Source organism: Watersipora subatra, chromosome 1 (genome assembly GCF_963576615.1).
Source record: "Watersipora subatra chromosome 1, tzWatSuba1.1, whole genome shotgun sequence".
In the NCBI taxonomy this organism is placed as follows: domain Eukaryota; kingdom Metazoa; phylum Bryozoa; class Gymnolaemata; order Cheilostomatida; family Watersiporidae; genus Watersipora; species Watersipora subatra.
The window spans coordinates 62,219,222-62,241,139 of record NC_088708.1 but is presented as its reverse complement, the minus strand read 5'-3'; the positions used below and the strand labels follow the sequence as shown (position 1 = coordinate 62,241,139).

The window sequence follows — 21,918 nt, the reverse complement described above, 5'->3', positions numbered from 1 at the left end:
TGAGGCTACTATGGACCCGCCACCAATATACCACAACACACAGAAATTCATAGAAACTGCATCTGGCAATAAAGTTAGCAAACTTTCGACCCTTGCTGGCAGTCAAAACATCATTTTAAATGGCAAGACTGTGGTGATGGAAGGATGTGTATTGCGGGGAGACCTTGGCAGCCTGAAGGTTGGCAAGAACACAGTCATCAGAGAGAATGCAATATTACGGCCACCTTTTAAAAGGTTTGCTAAGGGAGTTGCCTTTTTCCCTTTGTACATTGGTAAGTGAAGAGAAGAAATCATTTTACTTGAAATAGCTAGTGAGATGTGGTTGGTTTTGTGTGGTGACAGACAGATAGCGTTGAGTACTTTATATCACTCATCAATCGACTGTGTTTTTGGTACAACAGCTGTAAGGTTTCGTGGGGAAGTTCGTGTGAAACTATTTTGGGGGATGGTTAGTCAACTCTTGATGTTATTAGCGAATTATTCACCACTATCAGAACCCACGTTAAAGATGTGGTTGCGTCAATTTTGAGTTTATTTTAAAAGAAAGCATTTTTTTCTCTATCAGTTGATATGTTGTTTGTTGTGTTACGCGATCTCATTGCCAAGATATTTGAAGATTAAAATCGAAAAAATCTGATCGCCGTAAAAATGCTCAGGCCACAAAAATGTGCCCAGACTTGCCCAAAATGATGTCACGCGTTATACAACCTGTCTCTATCTCTCGTATTCACATCGGCTATTTGCGATAAAAGTCTAGTCCTACGCGACTCTATTGGCATATATCTTATTTTGTATTTGCTCATGTTGGCTAGAATAAAATTTTAAATCCAGCTACAGGATGCATTATAAATGTTTCAAAGGCATCAAATAACGAAAATTGAAAATTTGTTCTACTCACTTTCTCCAAATGTTGTGTAAACATTTGGGTACCGACTACCAATTCTACCGGTCTACGGTAATTCTGTCAAGCTAACTATGTAGATTAAGGTCTTTGTATCAGCAAAGTTCCGCCGTTACCCATACTAACGATATTAGTGTTGGGCTGGTATCTAATTTAGTGCCGGATCGGATATCCTTGCACATTTTTATCGGTTTTCCCAGTATCGGTATCCTCGGTATTTACTATCTTCAGTATCCTTTGCCAACTAAGAAAGTTCGGTATTGTCGGTACTATTGTTCGGTATGTGGTTATCAGTGTGTCATTAAATGGTTTAAACTTTAAATCATAACTGTCTCGAACAACTTTTATCGTTGTGCAAAAAATAGCCTGTTCAAAAAAACATTCTTTAGTCAGCAGTATATTGTTACGGCAAAGAGACTCCTTGTTTTAAAAAGCCAAAAAAGAAAGATGGAAGTATAATTTTCATGATAGATGTTTTTATTGTTTATTCTATTAAAAAATATAGTTATTGATACAAACGTTATGTATAATAAAGAACAGATAGATAATGGCAAGGGGCTCTCTTTGTTAAATATACTGAAACAGTTTACAGAAATCTTACTATCACACATTGTAATCAGGTAATGTAATCACATAATTATACGCAGTCCAATTAGAGTCCAGTTCCGTTAGAGTCTTTATACATCCTCCCATCTGTGGAGAACTCCCAAACCTTCGAGGCTGGTGGCATTATCAATGTAACGTAATATAATAATAGATACAGTAAGCATGGAAATTTTCGTTGAATTTGTTCGCCAATGCGTGCTGAGATTAGCATGTTCGTCACGAAGCGTTTTAAAAATCTCTCCGGATATCCGTATAACCATTTACCGGTAGGCTTTTACGGATAAATACCGATCATATCAAACCGGCCGTGGATACCTAGCTGTCACCGAAAATAATTAGTTTCCTCGGATACCGAGAATCCCTCGGTATCGGTAAGAGCGGATAACCCAATACCGGCCCAACACTAAACAATATACAGCCTCCCATAAGTCCCGCCCACCTTATGTCCGTCGCCTATCCTTGGAGCGGGGCTGTATATCATTGCCTACACCGACGACTACTAGTTTCTTACTACCGTAAGTTAGCAAGTCGCGTCTTTGAAAAGAATATACATAGGGTTAGAGTTTTAATGATGAGAAGTCTGCTGCAAACTGAATTTAAACTCGCATTCTCCAGTTCTGCGGACATCCATATACCATATCCAATTCACTACAATATTCTGCAAATTATGTTTTGCATTATCTTCAACAATATTATTTTATTATATAATTTTTACAAGCAAAAATATTTTCATCTCAGCATAATGCTTTTATTAAAGATATTCATCAAGTCGTGGCCACTCACATAGTTTTAGCTGATACAATAAGACAAATTCATCTACTGCAACAAACTCAAACAAAACATCATGGCTTATGCAGCACACATTCAAGTCTCTCTTTCCCCTTTATGGCAGTTTCCACACTGACAAAGCTGCTTCAGCTGGTGGGATGACATGAACATTCTGTAATCAGCAAAACAAATGCAATAAATATATGTCATTCATAGATATGTCATTCTAAAGTGTATCTATTGAAAGCTTTCAAATTGGGAGTTAAACAGATTGCGAGTGTAATTTTAAAAACGAATAAATGTTTAACAAAGGCACAAGTACGCCAAGCCAACGATTCGAAGCTTTGGTTCTGGAAATTAAAGATTTGCATTGATCAATCGATTTTTTTCCCTTTTTACAAGTGAAAAGTGAACATCTAATGTCAAATCATAAATCTAGTTTACTAGATAAAGCTGCCGCCGAAAATTTGAAGCAAATGTAGCTAGGTGAACCGATAAAAAAATATATAACGATGATTAGTGATAGCAAAAAGTTATAATTTTATTAATTAGTACATGTATTAATGAGTACTAAAATATTACCTTTAGTATATTCATCAATTTAAGCCATTGTATAGCTAGATGCTAAAGATTAAAAAGAAGCCGTCAAGAACTCACTGTACATACGTATCTCGCACGCGCAGGAAATCAAATTTTAGCCTCAAACAGGGAAATATAATCTGAATGTAAACTCAACAGGAAACTCTATAGGAGACTCAAAGTAAAAGATAAATTTACCTCCATTCTCCGATCTTCCTCCGTAGAACTTTAACTACCTGATGCCAAGAAAACTAGGAGTCACCCTCACATTAACTTTACAACAATTTTACAATTACATGTACATTGTTCGCCAATAAAACGTGTCAATCGAGTAATTCATTAAAGTAACGATGTTAATTAATTTAGTAAATATCGATGTCCATGCGAATTAATAATAGAGTAAAATCCCTAAATTTGAGATCACAGACAACACGTTTTACAAGTGATAACATTTATTACGGCCTATATAAACATTTCGCGCTGATGATTGGCTAAGGAAGCGTCCTCATATTTATCGCTCGTGGTTTCTTTTCAGATATATTGCTTGTGACGTCACGAAAGAAGCACCCGCTAGAACGTGAGCTTTTTAAAAGAGAACCTCATTCAAATGCATATATCTCTGGACAGGGTTGGTCTACAAAGACAAAAATGGCATCAAATTGTAGCTGATGTTTTAGCCTTTTATGGGTCTTAATTTCATTAAATCAAATTTTTTGACGCAACCACATCTTTAACAATTGAAGATTTTTGTTTAAATTTCTCACCCAAGTGCCATAAATTTCTCTAGATCTTGCAGTGTACTTTTAAAACACATTTACTGGTTTAATTATTTACCTTCTCTCACAATGTACTGTCAATAGTAGTCATAGTCAATATTACAATTATGGTGTCAGTGAGACTGCTGATTGCTATTTCAGGCGAGCACGTTTACATAGGAGAGAACTCAATTATAAACTGTGCCCATGTTGGCTCTTACGTACACATCGGCAAGGACTGCGTTTTACAGCGACTGAGCATGCTCAAGGACTGCTGCGCTGTTTTAGATGGGACAGTCCTAGCACCAGACACTGTTGTACCTCCTTTTGCAGTATTTGCTGGTAACCCCGGGCGCCAGGTTGGGGAGTTGCCAGAAATCACACAGGAATTAATGATAGACTATACTTGGGCATTTTATCGTAACCTTCTACCACTCAGTAAGAAGCCTATCGAGCCTTCTAGCTCTGAGAGTCAATCTGATGAGACCTCCAAATGAGCTATTAGTATTCCTATCATTTCTTATAACTTATTTTGTGTATTCAGTCAATGCCCGACTGTAACAGCAAGATTGGTATGGGATAAGAACTTTGACATTGTTAAGTAGAGCAGAAGGTCACTCTGGTGTCTCTTAACTATGATGTCTCTTAACTATGATGTCTCCTAACTATGATGTCTCCTAACTATGATGTCTCCTAACTATGATGTCTCCTAACTATCATGTCTCTTAACTATGATGTCTCTTAACTATGATGTCTCCTAACTATGATGTCTCTTAACTATGATGTCTCTTAACTATGATGTCTCCTAACTATGATGTCTCCTAACTATCATGTCTCCTAACTATCATGTCTCTTAACTATGATGTCTCCTAACTATGATGTCTACTAACTATGATGTCTCCTAACTATGATGTCTCTTAACTATGATGTCTCCATGCATTGAGGCCTGCTTTGCTTATATAATGAATCTTGATATGCCTTCTCAGTAGCATCAACTGGCTGTTAATGAGTGTTTAGTGTTCTTGTGTAGTGATTGTTACTATAAGAAATGAGTGTATAGGGTGAGTATATCTTAAGTGTTCATCTCAATATTAAAACAATAATTAACAGAGATCAAACAATATATATTAAATATTTCAAAGAACTCAAATAAAAATATAAAAATAAATATGCTAAATAACATGATAGATAGTAGAAACACCGATCATGTATTGTTAATAGCATTATAATGGTTTTAAGTGCATGATTACTCTAACAAGGAAGTTATTGAATGTAAATAAAGAGGACGGCTCAAACTGGACGGATTCGATGGCATATTTGTGATCATCTATATTTATATGGGGCAGTCAAATCTCATCATCCACATGCGAGCAGTCGGTAAAAACTGGCAAAGCCTCAATAGAAAGGGGCATAGTCTCAGGCGGTGCGCGCAGCAGGCTTAAAGATTGTCTATAAATCGAGTGAATTGATCATTTTCTCCAGGCTGCAGATTGCTCACATGACCACTGAGCAGATGTACCTGCACTGTACCATTGCTATAGCTCATCACCTGCAGCAGACATCAATAGTTGACCATTCATAGCAACTGTCTTAAAAGGTTCATGTGAACAGTACTATATATGCTACATGTATAGTAATAATGTTAAACTAATGTTGTAAACTATTGTAACAAGGAAAGGAGTTATGTACCCAACATAGTCGAGCAGATAACTTTTAACAAGTTGCTTTTATTGAAAAGCATTGAATGATAAAATCCATCGCACATAAGATGAACAGAGTAGAGGTGGGACATGCATGCAATGTAGTAAGTCATCAAAATATATAAGCATGCATAAAACACGATTATGCAGAATAAGGTGTACAAATAATTAGGGTGCAAGTTGTTACACCTTCCCCTTTCTGCACACGCAAACAGCGGGCCAGCATGATCTTGTGAGAGAACTTACATTCCTTACCATTTTTGGTCTTGAATGAGCATGTTCCTCTGACAGACACACATCTGTAACTCTATAATGACAAAAAGACAGAAAAGCAGATTTTCACAAGGTTTAATATCAAAGCAGCCACAGTTAGAAATAAGCCTACATTAACAGTTTGTATCCAGCTGCTATATAAGAGGGTATCACATGTCTTCACTATGCACACCTATAAAAGCTGGTGTGAGTTGTCAACTTTACTTACTCAAGGTACTATTACAGCCGAATGAAAAAATGGGTTTCTTTTTAACTACAATGTATTGGCTATCTAACAGTACGATTATAGTAAGACTTATCTAGCACCCGTTGCATATCAGTGAGTACCGCTTCAGGAACGTGAGAACTTGTAAGATTACCTTTGACATAGCAACTATTATGATTCATACCTGCTACCATAGATTATTCAAGGCTTTATGCAGATGTAATGGTTTTAAATGTTGAAACTGTTGTAGCTGTTGAACTGAAAGGGTAGTAATTTCCTTCAAAATATTCTAATATCTAACTAAGTGCAGAAAGTAGTACGTATGCCCTTTGTCAGATGTTTATACAAAACATGTTAAATTTTAAATGTCTTCTTATATCTGGCAGCCATAACAAATGCCTCTGCGCTTCTACATTCTTTCACCAATACATTGTGGCCTAACCCTCGGACACGGTGGTTTGGTCTTGCCTTGTTTGCCATGATTCGAAGCTCCTCAGATATCCTTGGGATATCTTGTGACTTTTGGGCCTTGCTAATCTTCTGAATGGATAGCCTTCTGCTAGTAAGTTTTTCTAACACGCCATCCTCAGCTCCTCAGCTAGAGATTTTCAGTTTGATCAGCTATACGGGCTAGCACGCACTTATTCATCTTAAACTAGTTTAACTTGATGGCTCGAGTCCGATCCCCTTAATATATTCCTTAATATTGGTAGACCTTAGAGCATTTACTGTTGTGTGTGGTGACACCTTTATGCATTCTTTGCGGATGGCGAGAACAACAAGTCTAACTAACACCATATAGCCTAGGCAAATTTACTTGTAGAATACTGAACATTAGGTAATATAAAAGCTTAAGGGTATATTTTCAGAGTGTTTTTAAGACAGCATAATTAATGGAGAAAATGCACAGTCATCACAAAAGAATGTTCCGCTATATTCGGCAATATCTTAGTCCTTATCCAAAGCCAATAAACAAATCTTGTGCTTCAGGCTACTAACTTAATGCTGCTTTTTCAATTCCATCTCCTGTTGCCTTGACATTACTGTTGAATGCTGCCATACCATGTATGTTCTCCATCACAGACGTCTGTGATTGATAACCATCGATTATTCAAGGAGATATGTACTTCTATGCAATTTAACCATCCATATTTTTCATACTTTCTAAACAAACTGTTAGAAAAGTTCTTCTTGGAAACGGTCCTCTCTGACACAAGTAGAAAACAAGGTATTGCTGCCGTCTTGCGAGTAATTAAACTTTACGTTTGCTAAAAGTGTGAATGCCTATGCTAGCCTTTAAAATAATTGAGCTAATAACAACGGGCAAGGTAAACCTATTACCGAACAGCTAACAATCATAGACGTAACGTTGAACATAAAGTGCGGCACAGAGAGATCTTTTGTAATTATATATTAATAAGATTCCTTGGGAAATGTCATTGGATGATCTACAGGCAGTATACCTCCAAGTATTATAGATCAGATATAGTGGTAGATCAAGGCTATGTAATTGTGAATTTGCAGTCATTCACTTTTTATGAATACTAGTTGATGGCCTGGCGCTGCTGGGTAATAAAAAATTATTCGAACAAAAAATTTGTTTTGAATTAACATATACAACATTTGTCATTCCATCTTTCAAGTTTCATATCATGAGAAAAGTATTTTGGACAATTCGAATAAATTGAGAAAAAAAATAAAACAACTGCAAAGGTGTTTTAAATGTGAAATAATTAGTAATGGCTAGATAGTCTGTTTTGCTACAATGATGACAATGAAAAATAATTTGTAAATGACACAATTAAGGCAAACTCAGAAAACAAAATGAAAATCGTGAATTTGTTGAATTAATAATAATAACGATTAGTGCATAGAAGTGTGTATAAAAAAGGTTACTGTTACGAAGATACTGGTACCTCTCGATACTGGTAAAAACGTAAAAATGAGTTATCGAACTGACTTTGTCTGATACTTTCTCTGACCGATCAAAGAGAATGTAGAAGCAATTCCTACTCGAGATAAAACAATTTTCCACATAAAAAATATTTAGCCTTTACAGATTTAGCGATTGAACCTGAGGAAAAATTGGAAATAGAAGTGTATTTGTGTAAGAGCACATTTGAAATTGAAATGGCACATTTAAAAATTACAAATTAAAAAATAGGTAATGAGTAATAGTCAAAAATGCTATTAAAATTTTTTTTCAAAGCAAAACAAACACAAAAGGTAATATTAATTAAGAATAAAAGGTACACGTTTAACGCGTGCAATCGGGATAAGGATAGTTGAAGAGTTGAAGAAGCTACGAATGGCTTAGCCTAGTGGTTATGCACGCTTGTTTGCTACCTTGCGATTTGAATGCCACAGGTTTTTCCTTACTATATCGTTATTTTTCGTTATAATTAGACAGACAACAGACAGAAAAACGCTGAGATTTATATGCAGTAAATAGATTGCTCAGGTTGGTAGATACATAACTACAAATATGCATGTTTGATGGAGACTCAAGGTAATCAACGTTTACCAAAATATTACACTGCTTTACTTTATAAACCAAAGGGATATACAATTCAACATAGTAAATGGACTTACTACTAGTAATTTTAATGAAAAATGTTGGAAAGTGATAAGGATGTATCCCTTTTAATCCCTAACTAATCCCTTTTATAAATACCTTTTAGGCAATGATATTGGTACAAAAGTCACATCGGCTAAGTGTACTCACTCTAGATTATTCCGTGACATTGAGTCAGAGGTCATAGGCTCGGCATCATTACGTAGCAAATCCCACATATGTATGGTAGATTTACTATCCAACACAAACAGAATATAGCTACAGTTCCTTGACCATAGAACCCGTCGTATAGCTGCCCCTCCAGTAGAATTCTCCCACACAATTATGGGGGATTCTAAAAACACCAACAACTTTGCTTGTGTTAAAGTTACATTTTGCTTAAAAAACTGAAAGCTGATGCCACAAGATGTTGATCACAAACTAAGGCAACAGTAAATAACAAGCAAAGTAAAACTAATAGTGTGGCACAACAGTTACAAATAGATCACCATGTGAAACGCTGGGATATATAAATGGTTAGCCCACTGCAGAGCGCGATGAGCCTTCAGAGTAATATCAACATGCATGCAAACTACCGCTAAAGAAAAACTAAAGACTAAAATTTCAAGTCATTTGGATAGATAATAACATAAATTCTGGTACTTATTAGCTGTTAGACCAAGAGGCTTAAGGACAACAGACTAGGACACCTGACAGTAAAACTTACCTGAGGCTAGATGGTAAAGCTTGAGGGAGCCATCGTCACATCCTGCCTGTAAAAAAACCACATCCACTCAGCGACAACAAGAACGAAACTTCCCTTCTTGCTTTGCTATATTCTATGCTAGAAGTAAAGAACGGGGAGGCGTGGAAAAGCTGAGTAGATGAGAGAACACAGTATTTATGGCTGTAGGTCGTAGCAATATTTGTGGGTGGCATTTATGGCTGTAGGTCGCAGCAGTATTTGTGGGTGGCATTTATAGCTGTAGGTCGTAGCAATATTTGTGGGTGGCATTTATGGCTGTAGGTCGCAGCAGTATTTGTGGGTGGCATTTATAGCTGTAGGTAATAGCAATATTTGTGGATGGCATTTACGGCTGTAGGTCGCAGCAGTATTTGTGGGTGCCATTTTTGCCACCCACAAAAATGACAAACATAGATGAACAACCAGACTAAAAGATTGATTTCTTTCACGCTGCCCTGTCATCAGTTTACATCACTTTAGAAGAGATTTATGCCATTAAAATGGCTGCTATCGTATAACAAATAGTTTCAGAAAAGAAGGTTTTATAAAAAGATCACCCACCAACATTAACGGATGTCCAAATGGATGTAGGTCAATGCTATTAACTTTACAGGGAGTCAAATCATCGCTGATGTAGCACCTGGGAGAAACCTTTTTGGTACCAAACCTAGTCCCATGAATAATACTTCCAGAGTCCGTTCCCACATAGAAATGGTTGTGGTTGGACGGATTCAATTTGAAGTCTACAGTGCAAAGACTTGAGAGGTCACTGTTTCTGCAATAAAAAGAAGTAAGGTATTAAGAACATGATCATGGGTTATGTATTACAATCCTGAGAAACTTCCAGTTTTATGTTGAAGAAAACAGTATTTATTGACAACAAAATTGAAAATGGAAAAACTGTATCAGCTAAAGGGACTTGTAAGAGATTAACTCACTTGACAGGATTACAGAGAGTCACAGTAGAGCTCTTGAGCAACTTTATCTTGCCATTAGGGGAGAGCCCGAGGTCAGATTCAGAGCCTGCCATGCTTGTCTCATGGATCTCAGCCACTACCTAGTAGTAATAGTGCACCTTTACTAATGTGAGTGTATATTAAATCAGACAGCATGTCACCAAAATTTCCCCAACAAGATCCTTAGGCACTAAAAACTACTAGCAATGAAAAGTTGTACTAAACATTCACTTTTCCTTCGTACATGTATCTAGTTATTCCGCTGAATGAAATTAATGCCACTTTCGTTTACCAAAATATATGACACAAGTAAAAATACATAGGATTGTCGGAATACAATCTGACACATAAACAAGCATGACCAGGTGCTGCCAATGCTGTGTATAAATTACGAACTCACCCACAAGTTAACAACTCCATTCTTATCCAGGCTCGCTAGCTGGAATGACAGCCCTAAACCAGACTCTGCAACCAGATGGGAAACAGGTGAAAAAACAACTCCAACACAGAGCTTCAGTATGAACTGAGTATGAGTTATGCTGATATTTGCACAAAAAACTTACTCTCCATCAGCAGAACTCTAGTTTCCAGACCTTACAGATAACTAAACTGCATGATTCAATTAACTATAAAACAACTTCTTCTGAATACATGCGGCAAACAGTCTACCAGTCCAGCAGGAGGCTTGCATGAAGTTAACAAGGCTAGCTAATGGTGCAGAAGTAAGATTGATACACTGTACAAAGAAGGTAATTAGGGCACTGACCTTGAGAAAGAGATTTTGAACTATCAGTTAAAATGGGGGTGAGGGCGGTTATAGGACTGCTATGGTTGTCGTACTTCAGCACCCCGGCTGTGTTGTACGTTGGAAACCTTAACAACCAATCCGTTTTGCCGCATATATAGCTATGGTGCATCGTTGGCGGCTCTCTCAAATCCCAGGCTACGAGAGACCCATCTCGCATGCCTCCAAACACTAAAGTGGCTTTGATTGGGCTAAAGCAGCAGCATGAAGGCATGCTGGCACTGGCCACAATCCTGTTAAATGCAAGAACAGGTGATAATGCGGCAGCATTTTACCTGGACAACCAGGAAAAAGGCAGCTAAAAGAGACATAGTAAAACGATCGTAAGAGTCTCCTGTAATATGTTTTTGCTTACAATAACTACTCTCGTGCAATTCCTTCAACTAAATACAACTAGCTCGCTTTGTTAATGAAACAATTAATGCTTATAGAATCTGTTAGACTAAAGATTTGTCTCCACAATTCCCTCGGACAGCTGTAGTACTTCACCTTGAAGCTACGTCAATCTATTGCCAATCATGCCACATAAACTATACCTAGTACGTGGAAGTAGATGCTTTCAGCCCTCGGCCTACAGTGCAGTCTGAAAATGGGCATTTGTAGGTGAAGGTCATGACCTTTATGGATTACTAACCAGCTAAATACATATATAGTTGGCATACAAAATTAAAAATCAAATCCTCCAAGGTGATCTATTACCACCAAAGGAGATGTTACAAACTAACTGTACAAAGCCACAATCATACTGGGCAGTTATTTAGATACACAATCAGCTTCTTGTTGGTTCATAAAATCACAGATAATTGATTTATAACTGACATGCTACGTCAGTTATAAATCAATGCTATATAATTTGCTATGCAATTATACAATATATATAGATATAATTATCTATATAAATTATATATACAATGCTATATAATTTATATAAATTTATAACTGACTAGGTCTTTTGAGAAAGATCATCTTCCACTAATGAGATAAATACCTACTTTTGTGGGGCAGAAGGGTCATTAGTGTTCCAGACGCCTATCATGCCATACTTGTCTAGTTTCCTGTCAACTGCCTGCGAAACAACATCCAGAGAAATTTGGCTATGGGCAAGATTTTACTTGCAGATAGTCAAACAGCCATGCCCTAATGGCCGCTAACAGAACTAAAAATTTCTTCTAGCTGAACTAAATTTGATAAAATATTGATTAGCTGTTTAAAAAAATGTCAGTGGTCAATAAAATTCAAAACAACAGTCTACTCAGAACTAAAAGCTTGCAGTAGCAAATCTTAAATACAGCTAGCAAGGTGAGGAAAGAATGATCGGACTTGAAAACAATAAACATTTTACCTGCATTGGGCCTGTGTGCATGGTGAGAATAATAGTGCTGTCTGTAGGAGAAAAGTAGCACCTTGAGACTTGTCTACACCTGAAAACCTCCACATCCACCAAATTGAAAGAAGCTTCACTGCAGCTGAATTCACTTGAAGTATCTTTGTAGAGACTTTTCGTGTCTTCTTCATATAGCAACCTTTCAATGACCTTGAAACAGACATTGAACTACTTGTCAATGTCATCTCTATACAGTCTAGGAATCAAAAAGAAGCGTAAAACTTCAGTTGGACTGAAACTTATTATTGCCTTGCGTTAAAGACTCTACCAGCTGTGGATGTTTGATATCAATACAGATGTATTCGCAGTTCATCCTAGATGTACCTGGCATGTTCTTTGCAGAAATGCTGTAAGCTTGCCATCATCGTGTCTAGACGTGTCACTACTATCGTTTGTTTTGTCAGCCGAACCACACGCTGCTGCACCCTCTGATGGACACTGAGTCCATTTAGTTGTAAGGTCAATATCCTCTGTTTGTGTGTCTCTCTCAAGATTGTCTTCATTGGTTTGAACACAAGCCTGCAGAAATGTCTAAGGTTTTGAGAAAAATCTACCTGTTTTCGATTGCTAACTAAAAGATGTCACAAACTAAGGAATTCCTGCAAAAACAACAAAAGATAGTGAAACGTTCTCCTACAGATTGTCAAAGTATTACCTGTTGAGCATTGGTACGACCAAAGCTACTCATATACAGGTCATACTCTTTAACAGGTGGCAGGTCAAACAGGGTCATATGCACTGTGTCCAATTCAATGATGTTCAGCAGCTCAGTGCACCTTTTTCTTGCCTTTGAAGCTACCTGCAACAAATGTCACCCAAAACTATGAAAATCCACCAATCTTTGAGTGTAAGTCACAGTTAGTAGGTGTCACCAAGTTTGCAGTCACATGCGTAAACTAAACTGAAGGATACATTTGAAGCAATGGTTACAGCTGTCACCGATATTCACATAAATGAATGTAAACCACAGACACTAATGCAACTGACAGTTATAGATAGCACCCACAAATACTGCTGCGACTTACAGCCATAAATGCCACCCACAAGTATGCAGGAAAGATTTATTATGTCAGTCAGTGTTATAGGGACAGCTATGAAGCTAAACTAAGCAAGTAGGCACAATGACATAAGTTACCTTAAGAGCAACCGTAAAAGTATAAGCATTTGGACTGAACAATTGAAGGGTATTTACATGTTTAGACTTAAAGGCGCTCAATGAAGGCAGGTATATACCAGAAACAATTATACTGCAAGCATATGTATCTATATATCTATATATAAAGATGATATCTATATATCTATCTATCATTAGTCTGTGATTCGTGTGACCAATATAATTACTACACAAATGACTAACATGATGTAGTTGCCAATGGCTGATTAGTCAACTTAGCCAATGGCAATCACATTACCTGACGCTGTATATAAGCTGTTTCTCTACCCCCCCCCCCCCCCCCCCCCCGTGCAATGCTGTGAATTCAACTAGTATTATATAAAACTGATCTTGTGTAATAGAATGTGGCAAGCTGTGCATCTGCCATAGCGACCTAAGCATTAACTTTCAGTTCATAATCATTAAAACATCATCAACTTTAATGGAGGAAGTTGAGTATGACTAAGCAAATTTGAACAATTGTTTTTGAAGATGACATCGATTGATCAGTATTAGTCACCCTGTGCCAAACAAAACATCCTAATTGTAGCTGAACTGTAGGTTGCCTTTTTGTGTAATAACCTAATGAGACTTGCTTTTGTCTAAAGAGAATCATAACGACCTCATAAAACATACAAAAACAGCATTGAAGCACCTTAGTTGTATGAATAGCAAACCATTCAAGTATTGGTACACTCAACAGGAATCTAGAATAGAAGAATTCCGAATAAACGCATTGACATGTAAGTTGAGAGGTTTTTATCAGCAAATGAGGATTTTTTTCCGATTTACAGACCTGAGTATTTTCTATGACTGTCTAACTTTAGAAAAATGGTGCAAAGCAGTAGTACTAGGCATGAGCAGCTGATGAACAACAACTAGTTGAGAGAAACTTGTTCCTAATGCAAAGTAGCTTTAGAAGGTCAACAATCTGAATATAAAAGTAGTCCAACGACTGAAAGGCTTGATATTACAGTTGAGAGACGGTAAATGCTGAATCAACTAAACAAAACACAGACAACTAGGTACCTTCTGATTCATATCTCGCTGCTTGGCAGCAACAAAGTTGATGAACCCCCTAGGCTTGTTCGAGGTTGCCTTCCGTGAGTCATATCTTTCTTCTTGATACTCTGGCTGCAATGAGCATGCATATTCAACTAATGACACACAATAGTACAGGTTCTTCACTATAGAAGCTTTCTTTTACCGACAAGTCTGGGCAAGTACTAGATAAGTAAACAGTTGAAATATCTGATCTTCTATTAATCAGCAGCAGAGACATGGCTTTTATACTATAAAATAGCTAAAACTTGCCGCACGTATCCACTTTCAGCAGAACTGAATTTCAAATCAAGCACCATACTGCACTAACAAGGTTGTCTCTGACATTTTATATTTATGTCAACAAAATAAAAGCTCACTAGAATCTTCAAAGAGATTTCAGCGATGGACTATGTAGGTATACTTACTGTATCTGACAAGTTTGACCGAGAATCAGCTAACAGCTTTTCATTCTCCGCATTGAGAGCGTCGTAAAGGGCCTCCATCTCACTGTTACTCTGTATCAATATGTAACAAACTAATAAGTAGACAACCGTGGAGTTGTCAAACATCGTATTGACAGCTCATTGAATTTTTGCAAAATCTACAGCTAATCTAATGCTTGTGGTGAATAATCTAAGTGAATCTACGACTAAGTGAATCATACGCTTGCTAGAAGAAAAATGCATACAGTGTTGATATCTAAAGCATTACACCCCCATGAGTAACATTTGCAGCGAGCTGAAGATGGTGTGGGAAGCATGATGAAATATAAATAATATCAGTGTTCCTTTGAGAATTACACAAATCTATTTAAACACATTTCCTTAAACTTATAATAGCTATTACTTGAAACAGACATTGTTTGCAATAACAGAGTTATCTTCTCTTACTATCTAACATTTAACAGTTCCTTACAATAATTGTGAGAGTTTACAACCAAAAAATAACTAAATTTAAGCAATTCACAAACCAAAATAATAGAGCAGCAAAATACGCAAACTTACAGGCTTGGGTGCCGCTGAGCTCTACAACATCCACCGCAACATCACGTAAACTACTGAAATAGGCGATGATTTTGGTCTCTGCTATATACATTTCCTATTCAGTCAAGTCTACTAGCTTGGTGCAAATTGGAGGGGGTAACGGACCATCAATGAGTGATATGCGCTAATCAATGAGCAGTTGATGCGCAGAAGTTAGACAATGATACTGCTGGCACTTTTATATAAACATGTTTATCTGTTAAGTTGACAAGTGCTTTCTAAAGATGGATGATAACGTGTTAGTGAAACAAAAGCTGATAAATACCAAATAAACAGTCAAATAAATTAAATTTAACATAATTTAACAAAAATACTTAAAACTTTACCAAGTTCTTGACAGCTGGTACTTTTATATGAACCACCAAGGAGCCATAAACTATCTATACATGTAGCATATGTTTATAACTGAATTCAATGGCACACTTGGATATGAAACTACACACAAGAAACACAACAGAAGAATTCAATGATTTATATATGTTCAGATAAAGAGCGTCTAAAACCCAGTGCATAATTGACCAAAGAAAAAAAAGACACATTCAGAAATACAACTTACCATTCTATTGACCCGCTCAGCCACGCTGTCATCATTGTCACCATCATCGTCTTCAAAGTCCTCGTCGTAGTCCTGGAAGATAAGCAGTACACAAATCATCCTTATAGCTAGAGACAATGGTGACTAAACCACACTGACTAGCTGTTGTCTTGAGAACACTGCAGCTCCATGGTGAAGAGGACCTACTCAGACTTAGTTCATTTTCTAAATACTGAAATCTTTTCGCATTCCAGCTTTTACAAACAGATGACCAGTAAATAGAAATATGTAAGTCAAGTTATTGCTGGTTTCTGGCAGCAGATGCTTACCTCAAAGTCATCATCATATCCACCATAGTCATCTTCTTCTTGAGCTGCCACTGGTTTAGCACTTCCTCTACAAAAAGTTATAACTAAGCACTATGGCTATTGGTTTAGCATGTTCTCTCTACAATAGTCTCATATCTCACATTAGTTAGAGATCTATTGATCACTAGCTAATAAACAACTGAGCTGGAACTTCTAAAGTAACCACACCTTTGTTGAAGTACCTAAAGTATGTGAGGAGAAGAAACATAGGTAAAAAAAACTATGGAAATTCATGTTGTTCCAGTTATTTTTTGTTTCATGTTCCTATGATTTTCTTTTTAGTGCACCAAATCATGATGAAATCAATCATTTGGAAAAAAAGGAGATTTTACATTTGCTGCCGTTCAATTAAACTAAAGCTGTGGTTGTGTGTAGTTGATGAAGTTTAGTTGCAAGTTTTTACAATTAGATTACTTCGGTTGGCTAGCCCAACCCAAATTCATGGCATCAGATGCGTGGGTTGATGATTGCTCACTGTAACACCCTCTTTTCCTGCTAGTCTAAGTAAAACTCTCTACAAAGAGGCTACTATGCACCATACTGTTCAGCTCCCCTTAGCCTGTCTCGACAAACTGTTGTTTTTGCGGAGTTGTTCCCCCGTCGAGCGGGCGAGCAACACAACAGCTTGTCACAAGACGTACTGCACCTGATGCATCAGCTGCACTGAAAGAGAGTTGTTCTCTTCCGTCTATGCGGCTTTGCTACGATGTTATGGCAGTCGCTCCATTAGTAATCATAACGGATTTCGCGCAAAAATTTATGTAGAAAAAAATAAGATTGGAGCGTTTAACCAAAGACCAGTCTTTATTGTAAACATTAGTAGAACTTAAAAATAAAATTAATTGAAAATAAAATCCATAAGAACAAATAAAACTGACTCATACAAAAATAGAAATAAAACTGACTGAGCGCACAAATAACGACATGCTTAGTCGCTGTTGTTGCCTAAGTTATCAAGTTCTACTAAAGTTTACCGCAGAGACTGGTCGCTAGTTAAACGTTGTTATCTTATTTTTTCAACATAAATTTTTGCCCGAAATTCGTTTTGCTTACCATTGGAGCGACCGACATAACATCGCAACCGAGCCGCATAGACAGAAGAGAACAACTCCCTTTCAGTGCAGCTGATGCATCAGGTGCAGTACATCTTGTGACAAGCTGTTGTGTTGCTCGCCTGCTCGACGGGGGAACAACTCCGCAAAAACAACAGTTTGTCAAGACACGCTAAGCTCTCCTCAACAGGGAGCAAATGTCTGCATAATCTGCAGTCCATATGGACTCTTGCTATTCAGTACACCTAGTGAGCCACGTGAGCATTTACTGAGCCATTAAAACTTCCTTTATCATAGTAGAATGCACGAGCACTAAATGACTCATCTCTAGAAATAGTTCAAATTCTAACTCCATACCGTGGCTTGTAAGATATTTCATCCTCTTCATTATCCTTCTGTAACAACAAAATATACATAAATTTGGATTTGCGCTATCATTGGCAAGTTCACATAAATGTTAACCAAAGATTAGTCGAAGTAATACTGCGAGTGACAAACACGCAAGCACTGCATCAAACATGCTCATCAGGATCCTGACATTTCCATAAACACCTGAGTACACATATCAAAATACTTCTTTTTTAAAACTGTTACTAGCAATTTATAGTATTAATTGTACCTGTGGGTTAACAGTAGCCTTTCGACTGCCTTTCGAATTCCCATCTTCAGCAGAGTTGCTAGCTTCCTGTTTATGTTCTTGCCTCTGTTCACTACCAGTTTTATCTCTGTGTCTTTTTTCTTTTTTATAATCATCTTTATCGTGGTGTCTTTCTTCCTCTTTCTTATCAGGATAGCGAGGTCTCCGATCTCTATCGGTATCATTATTATGTCGTTCGCGATCATCACGATCCCTACGCTTTATGAAAGATCCTCCAGTATCTGGTCCTTCTACATCATTAGCGTCATAACCTCGAGGCTGCCTTTCTCGATGTTTCTCTTGGTTTCGATCAATCTCATCCCTGTCACGCCGCTTGCTCTCCCTACGGTCGCCATCTCTAATTCCTCTATCCTGATAACTCTGGTCAAGCTGTTCACTGTCATTGTGGTCACGCCTCTTTCTCTCTCCATCTTTACGTCTATGTACAGATTCATCATCTCGGTGATGCCGACCCCTTTCTCGATCTTTCTTTTCACGATCTCTGTCATCGCGGTGAGTTTCTCGATCTTTTTCTTTTCTATGACCTCGATCTCTATCGCTGTCTTTATGCCTTCGACTTTGCTCTTCACCTCTATGACCTCTATCTTTTTCTTCACGTTCAGAGCCTCTGTCTCGGTCATCTTTTCTATGGCTTCTTTCCCTATGCTCCTTATCTCGATCTTCCCCTCTATGTCCTCTATCTTTATGCTCCCTGTCTCGATCTTCCCCTCTATGGCCTCTATCTTTATGTTCCCTATCTCGATCTTCCCCTCTATGGCCTCTATCTCTATGCTCCCTGTCTCGGTCTTCACCTTTATGTCCTCTATCTCTGTCATCGCTTCTATGGCCTTTGCTTCTACCACCTTCTTGATGACCTCTGTCTTTATCCTCCCTTCTGGGGCCTTTACTTCGATCGCCCTCTCCATGACTCCGATCGTTAGCGTCTCCTCCTCTATGACTTCTGCTTCTACTATCGTCCCGTTTACTCTGGCCTCTGTCTTCTACCCTACGGCTGTGCTCTCTTCGATCAGATTTATCATTTCCTCTTTCGTCTCGTTCATAATTGTCTCCTTTATTGCGTCTTTCTCTATCCATTTCATGACGTTGTCTTTCACTGTTATCTGATCCACGACCATGCCTTCGATTGCTGCGTCTCTCATCATCTCTGTCATCATTACGACCTTGACCATTTCGTTCTCTGTCGTCTCTGTATCTTCTGGACTCACCTTCCTCCCGATCAGGCTTATTCCTACTCCGCTCATCTCTCTCACTTCTTTTCCGTTCAGAATCAGACTTGTCTTTTCTTCTTTCGCGATGTTCTTCACCTTCTTTGTCTCGGTACTTATCTCTATGACTAGATTCTACAACGTAGTACAACAAAATATTTGAATTATGACACTTTCATAATCTACCAATGAAGAAGCGAATACAAAGTTAGCCAAGGGATAGTGAATATGAATTTGCAATCATTGAGCAAACTTGAATTCTTTGAAAGATGCAAAAATTACGTAGCTCCCACCTTTGCTGACTTTATTCTCATCGCCATATTTGTCTCTCCGAGCTTTGCCACTACTGCGCTCACCATGCACTTCCTAGCGACAAAATGAAAATGAATTTAGCAAGTCTTGGAACAGTTTCAGTTTATAAAAACCTGTCTACTTGCTCTAAAATAACAAGCAGTGAAGTAATTGAAAAAATACTTAAAAAATTAACGGCAGTCTGATGTTGTGTTTCTAATAAAATACGCAAACTTGATCATTTACTCAGAAACCTAGTGTCATAATCCCATACATGTATTAGACTACTAATTATACTTTGTACCAACCCTGATTGACTGTTTCAACTCATCCTCTTTCCAGGTTTGCTCTTTTGACCTCTAAAACATAACAACTGATGAATCAACCAACAACCCCAATGTGTATGACCTACAACTCAGCCTCTTTAACAATTACTCAAGCTATACCTGGCTTCTTCAGATACACCAAATTAACTTACATAGAGATGGAGTTTGACACAAAAAAACAAGACTGATTCATGTTAGGAACAAGTCTCACTGAATGTAAGCATTCTTGCTTTTGAAAACTGAAGAAATGTTATTATTCCGCTAGAACATAATTTTTCAGACTCAAATATGTGAAGAAACAAATATCCTTAATGAGATTAAATTCGGGTGTTCAATAGCAGCACTGACCAGCGCAATGAATATAAAAGTTATTTCTTATAATGTACAGTATTTATGGATTTGGAGTTGAATAGCCTTGTTATTCTCATAGCCATGAGTTTTTGCCATTTGTATTGAGTATTTGTGTTTTATAGGAACCATCATTTCTTTAATACATCTTCATGTAAATAAGGAAACTTTGGTGCAAAATATATTTTTGCAAGTGTGCTAAAAGATTAATAATTTTGCACAGCCGAGTGTAAAGAATATGGTTGATAAAACATAAATCTAGGAAAGTTAGGAAAAACAACAAACAATCAAATTTGTCATAAATTCTGTGTGTGAATATATGAAGTCAGCCATAACAAATGTTTATGACTTACAGTTCAAGTTCAATTAAGATTTAGCGACTGACCAATTTCATATAAGAATCAGAAATTCAATCGTAATGAAGCGGTGAGTTCAAATTTAGCAGCATGATACACAAGACTATGTTGCTGGATGTTTGAAGGTTATACAAAAAGTTATAAATTAAAAAATTGTATAATTATCAAGAAGTGTTTTTCAAATTAGTAGTAATAACTTAGTAGGCAACAACAATCTCCTGGAATAATGAATGGTTCTAACTGCTAATACATCATTTATATTCGGACAAAAGACATTCTTACCAAATTAAACTGCAGGTTATTAGCATTACAGAAACCTTTAATCCATGCAAATATTCATCAATTTAATTCTTCAGTAAGTAATCTTTTATATATATATATATATCAGCAAAGAATACGCATTAAAACTAATGGCTACAGGTTTTTAGTATCCAGAGAAAAGCTTGGAAAGTCTTACCAAAGTCTGTAAGATTTTATTAGAACTTTTCAGATGAAAGACTTTAACCAGTTACTTATTAAAGTTTTTGTGCTATAATTCCGATGCAGCACACCAGTATATAACATATTTTTTATACAATTTTTATACATTTTTAGTCACATTTTTGTTTAAACCGTGCAACAAAATCTAAGCTCAAACACAACTCTAGAAATAACAGTTTTTGAGGTAACTTCATATGCAGTAACAAGAGTGCTATCTGTAAAATTATCAAGCAGCTTTTTTAACAAAAACTCTAACTTTGGCCTACAAAAGGTAGGCCTGCATGAAAACTTAAGCTGCAAAAGAGGCTACCCAGCCGCTTTAAAAGCTCTACTCTACAGCTTAACTGTCTTTACTCAGTATGTTTAAAGAATATACCACAAATATACCATCTGCAGTGCGTACTGCAGGTTAGAAACTTTCATTAAAAGAAAGTGAACTGATAAATAGAACCGCTTCAAATAAATGGCCATAACGAAGGTGCTACAACAAACGCTAAGCTGACTTATTAAGATGAGACTGCTAGAAACAACTCAAAAGTTCACGAAACGCTAGAGGATTTAAGATACATTTTATTAAACTTGAAACAAAATAGAAACAACAAAAGAAAAGAACTAGCTGCATTCAAAACTAAGTGTATCACGCAACAAAATTATGCTGGTTGTAAGGATGCCTACTTCAACATCGTAATTGACAACTGCTAGAGATAGTGGAATTTGTAGTTTCAGGCTGACACTAACCTTTTCTGTTGGCATAGCGGCTAAAGAGTTAAATAGTTACAACATATCTATTGAGTAAAGATACACGCTCGGCAAAATGGTTCTTGATAG

General features: G+C 37.1%; 2 protein-coding genes across 2 annotated transcripts; one reads left to right on the top strand and one right to left on the bottom strand.

Annotated features, from left to right (window-relative positions):
• Window positions 1-4,909, top strand: LOC137385807 (dynactin subunit 5-like). Its single transcript, XM_068072371.1, has 2 exons — window positions 1-272; window positions 3,772-4,909. The coding sequence occupies exons 1-2, from the start codon at window positions 11-13 to the stop codon at window positions 4,104-4,106; spliced, it is 597 nt and encodes a 198-aa protein (XP_067928472.1). The 5' UTR covers window positions 1-10; the 3' UTR covers window positions 4,107-4,909.
• A 138-nt stretch (window positions 4,910-5,047) lies between these two features.
• LOC137390028 (cytoplasmic dynein 2 intermediate chain 1-like) lies at window positions 5,048-21,843 on the bottom strand. Its single transcript, XM_068076257.1, has 23 exons — window positions 21,829-21,843; window positions 19,889-19,939; window positions 19,583-19,655; window positions 18,347-19,424; window positions 18,046-18,277; window positions 17,784-17,821; window positions 16,336-16,402; window positions 16,009-16,099; window positions 15,798-15,811; window positions 14,854-14,943; window positions 14,414-14,518; window positions 12,887-13,030; window positions 12,556-12,750; window positions 12,190-12,381; window positions 11,840-11,913; window positions 10,809-11,080; window positions 10,443-10,507; window positions 10,025-10,143; window positions 9,648-9,861; window positions 9,069-9,114; window positions 8,513-8,696; window positions 5,565-5,616; window positions 5,048-5,158 (listed from the first exon to the last, which is right to left on the bottom strand). Exons 1-23 carry the CDS (start codon window positions 21,841-21,843, stop codon window positions 5,048-5,050), a joined length of 3,522 nt encoding a protein of 1,173 aa, XP_067932358.1.
• Window positions 21,844-21,918: the final 75 nt, after the last annotated feature.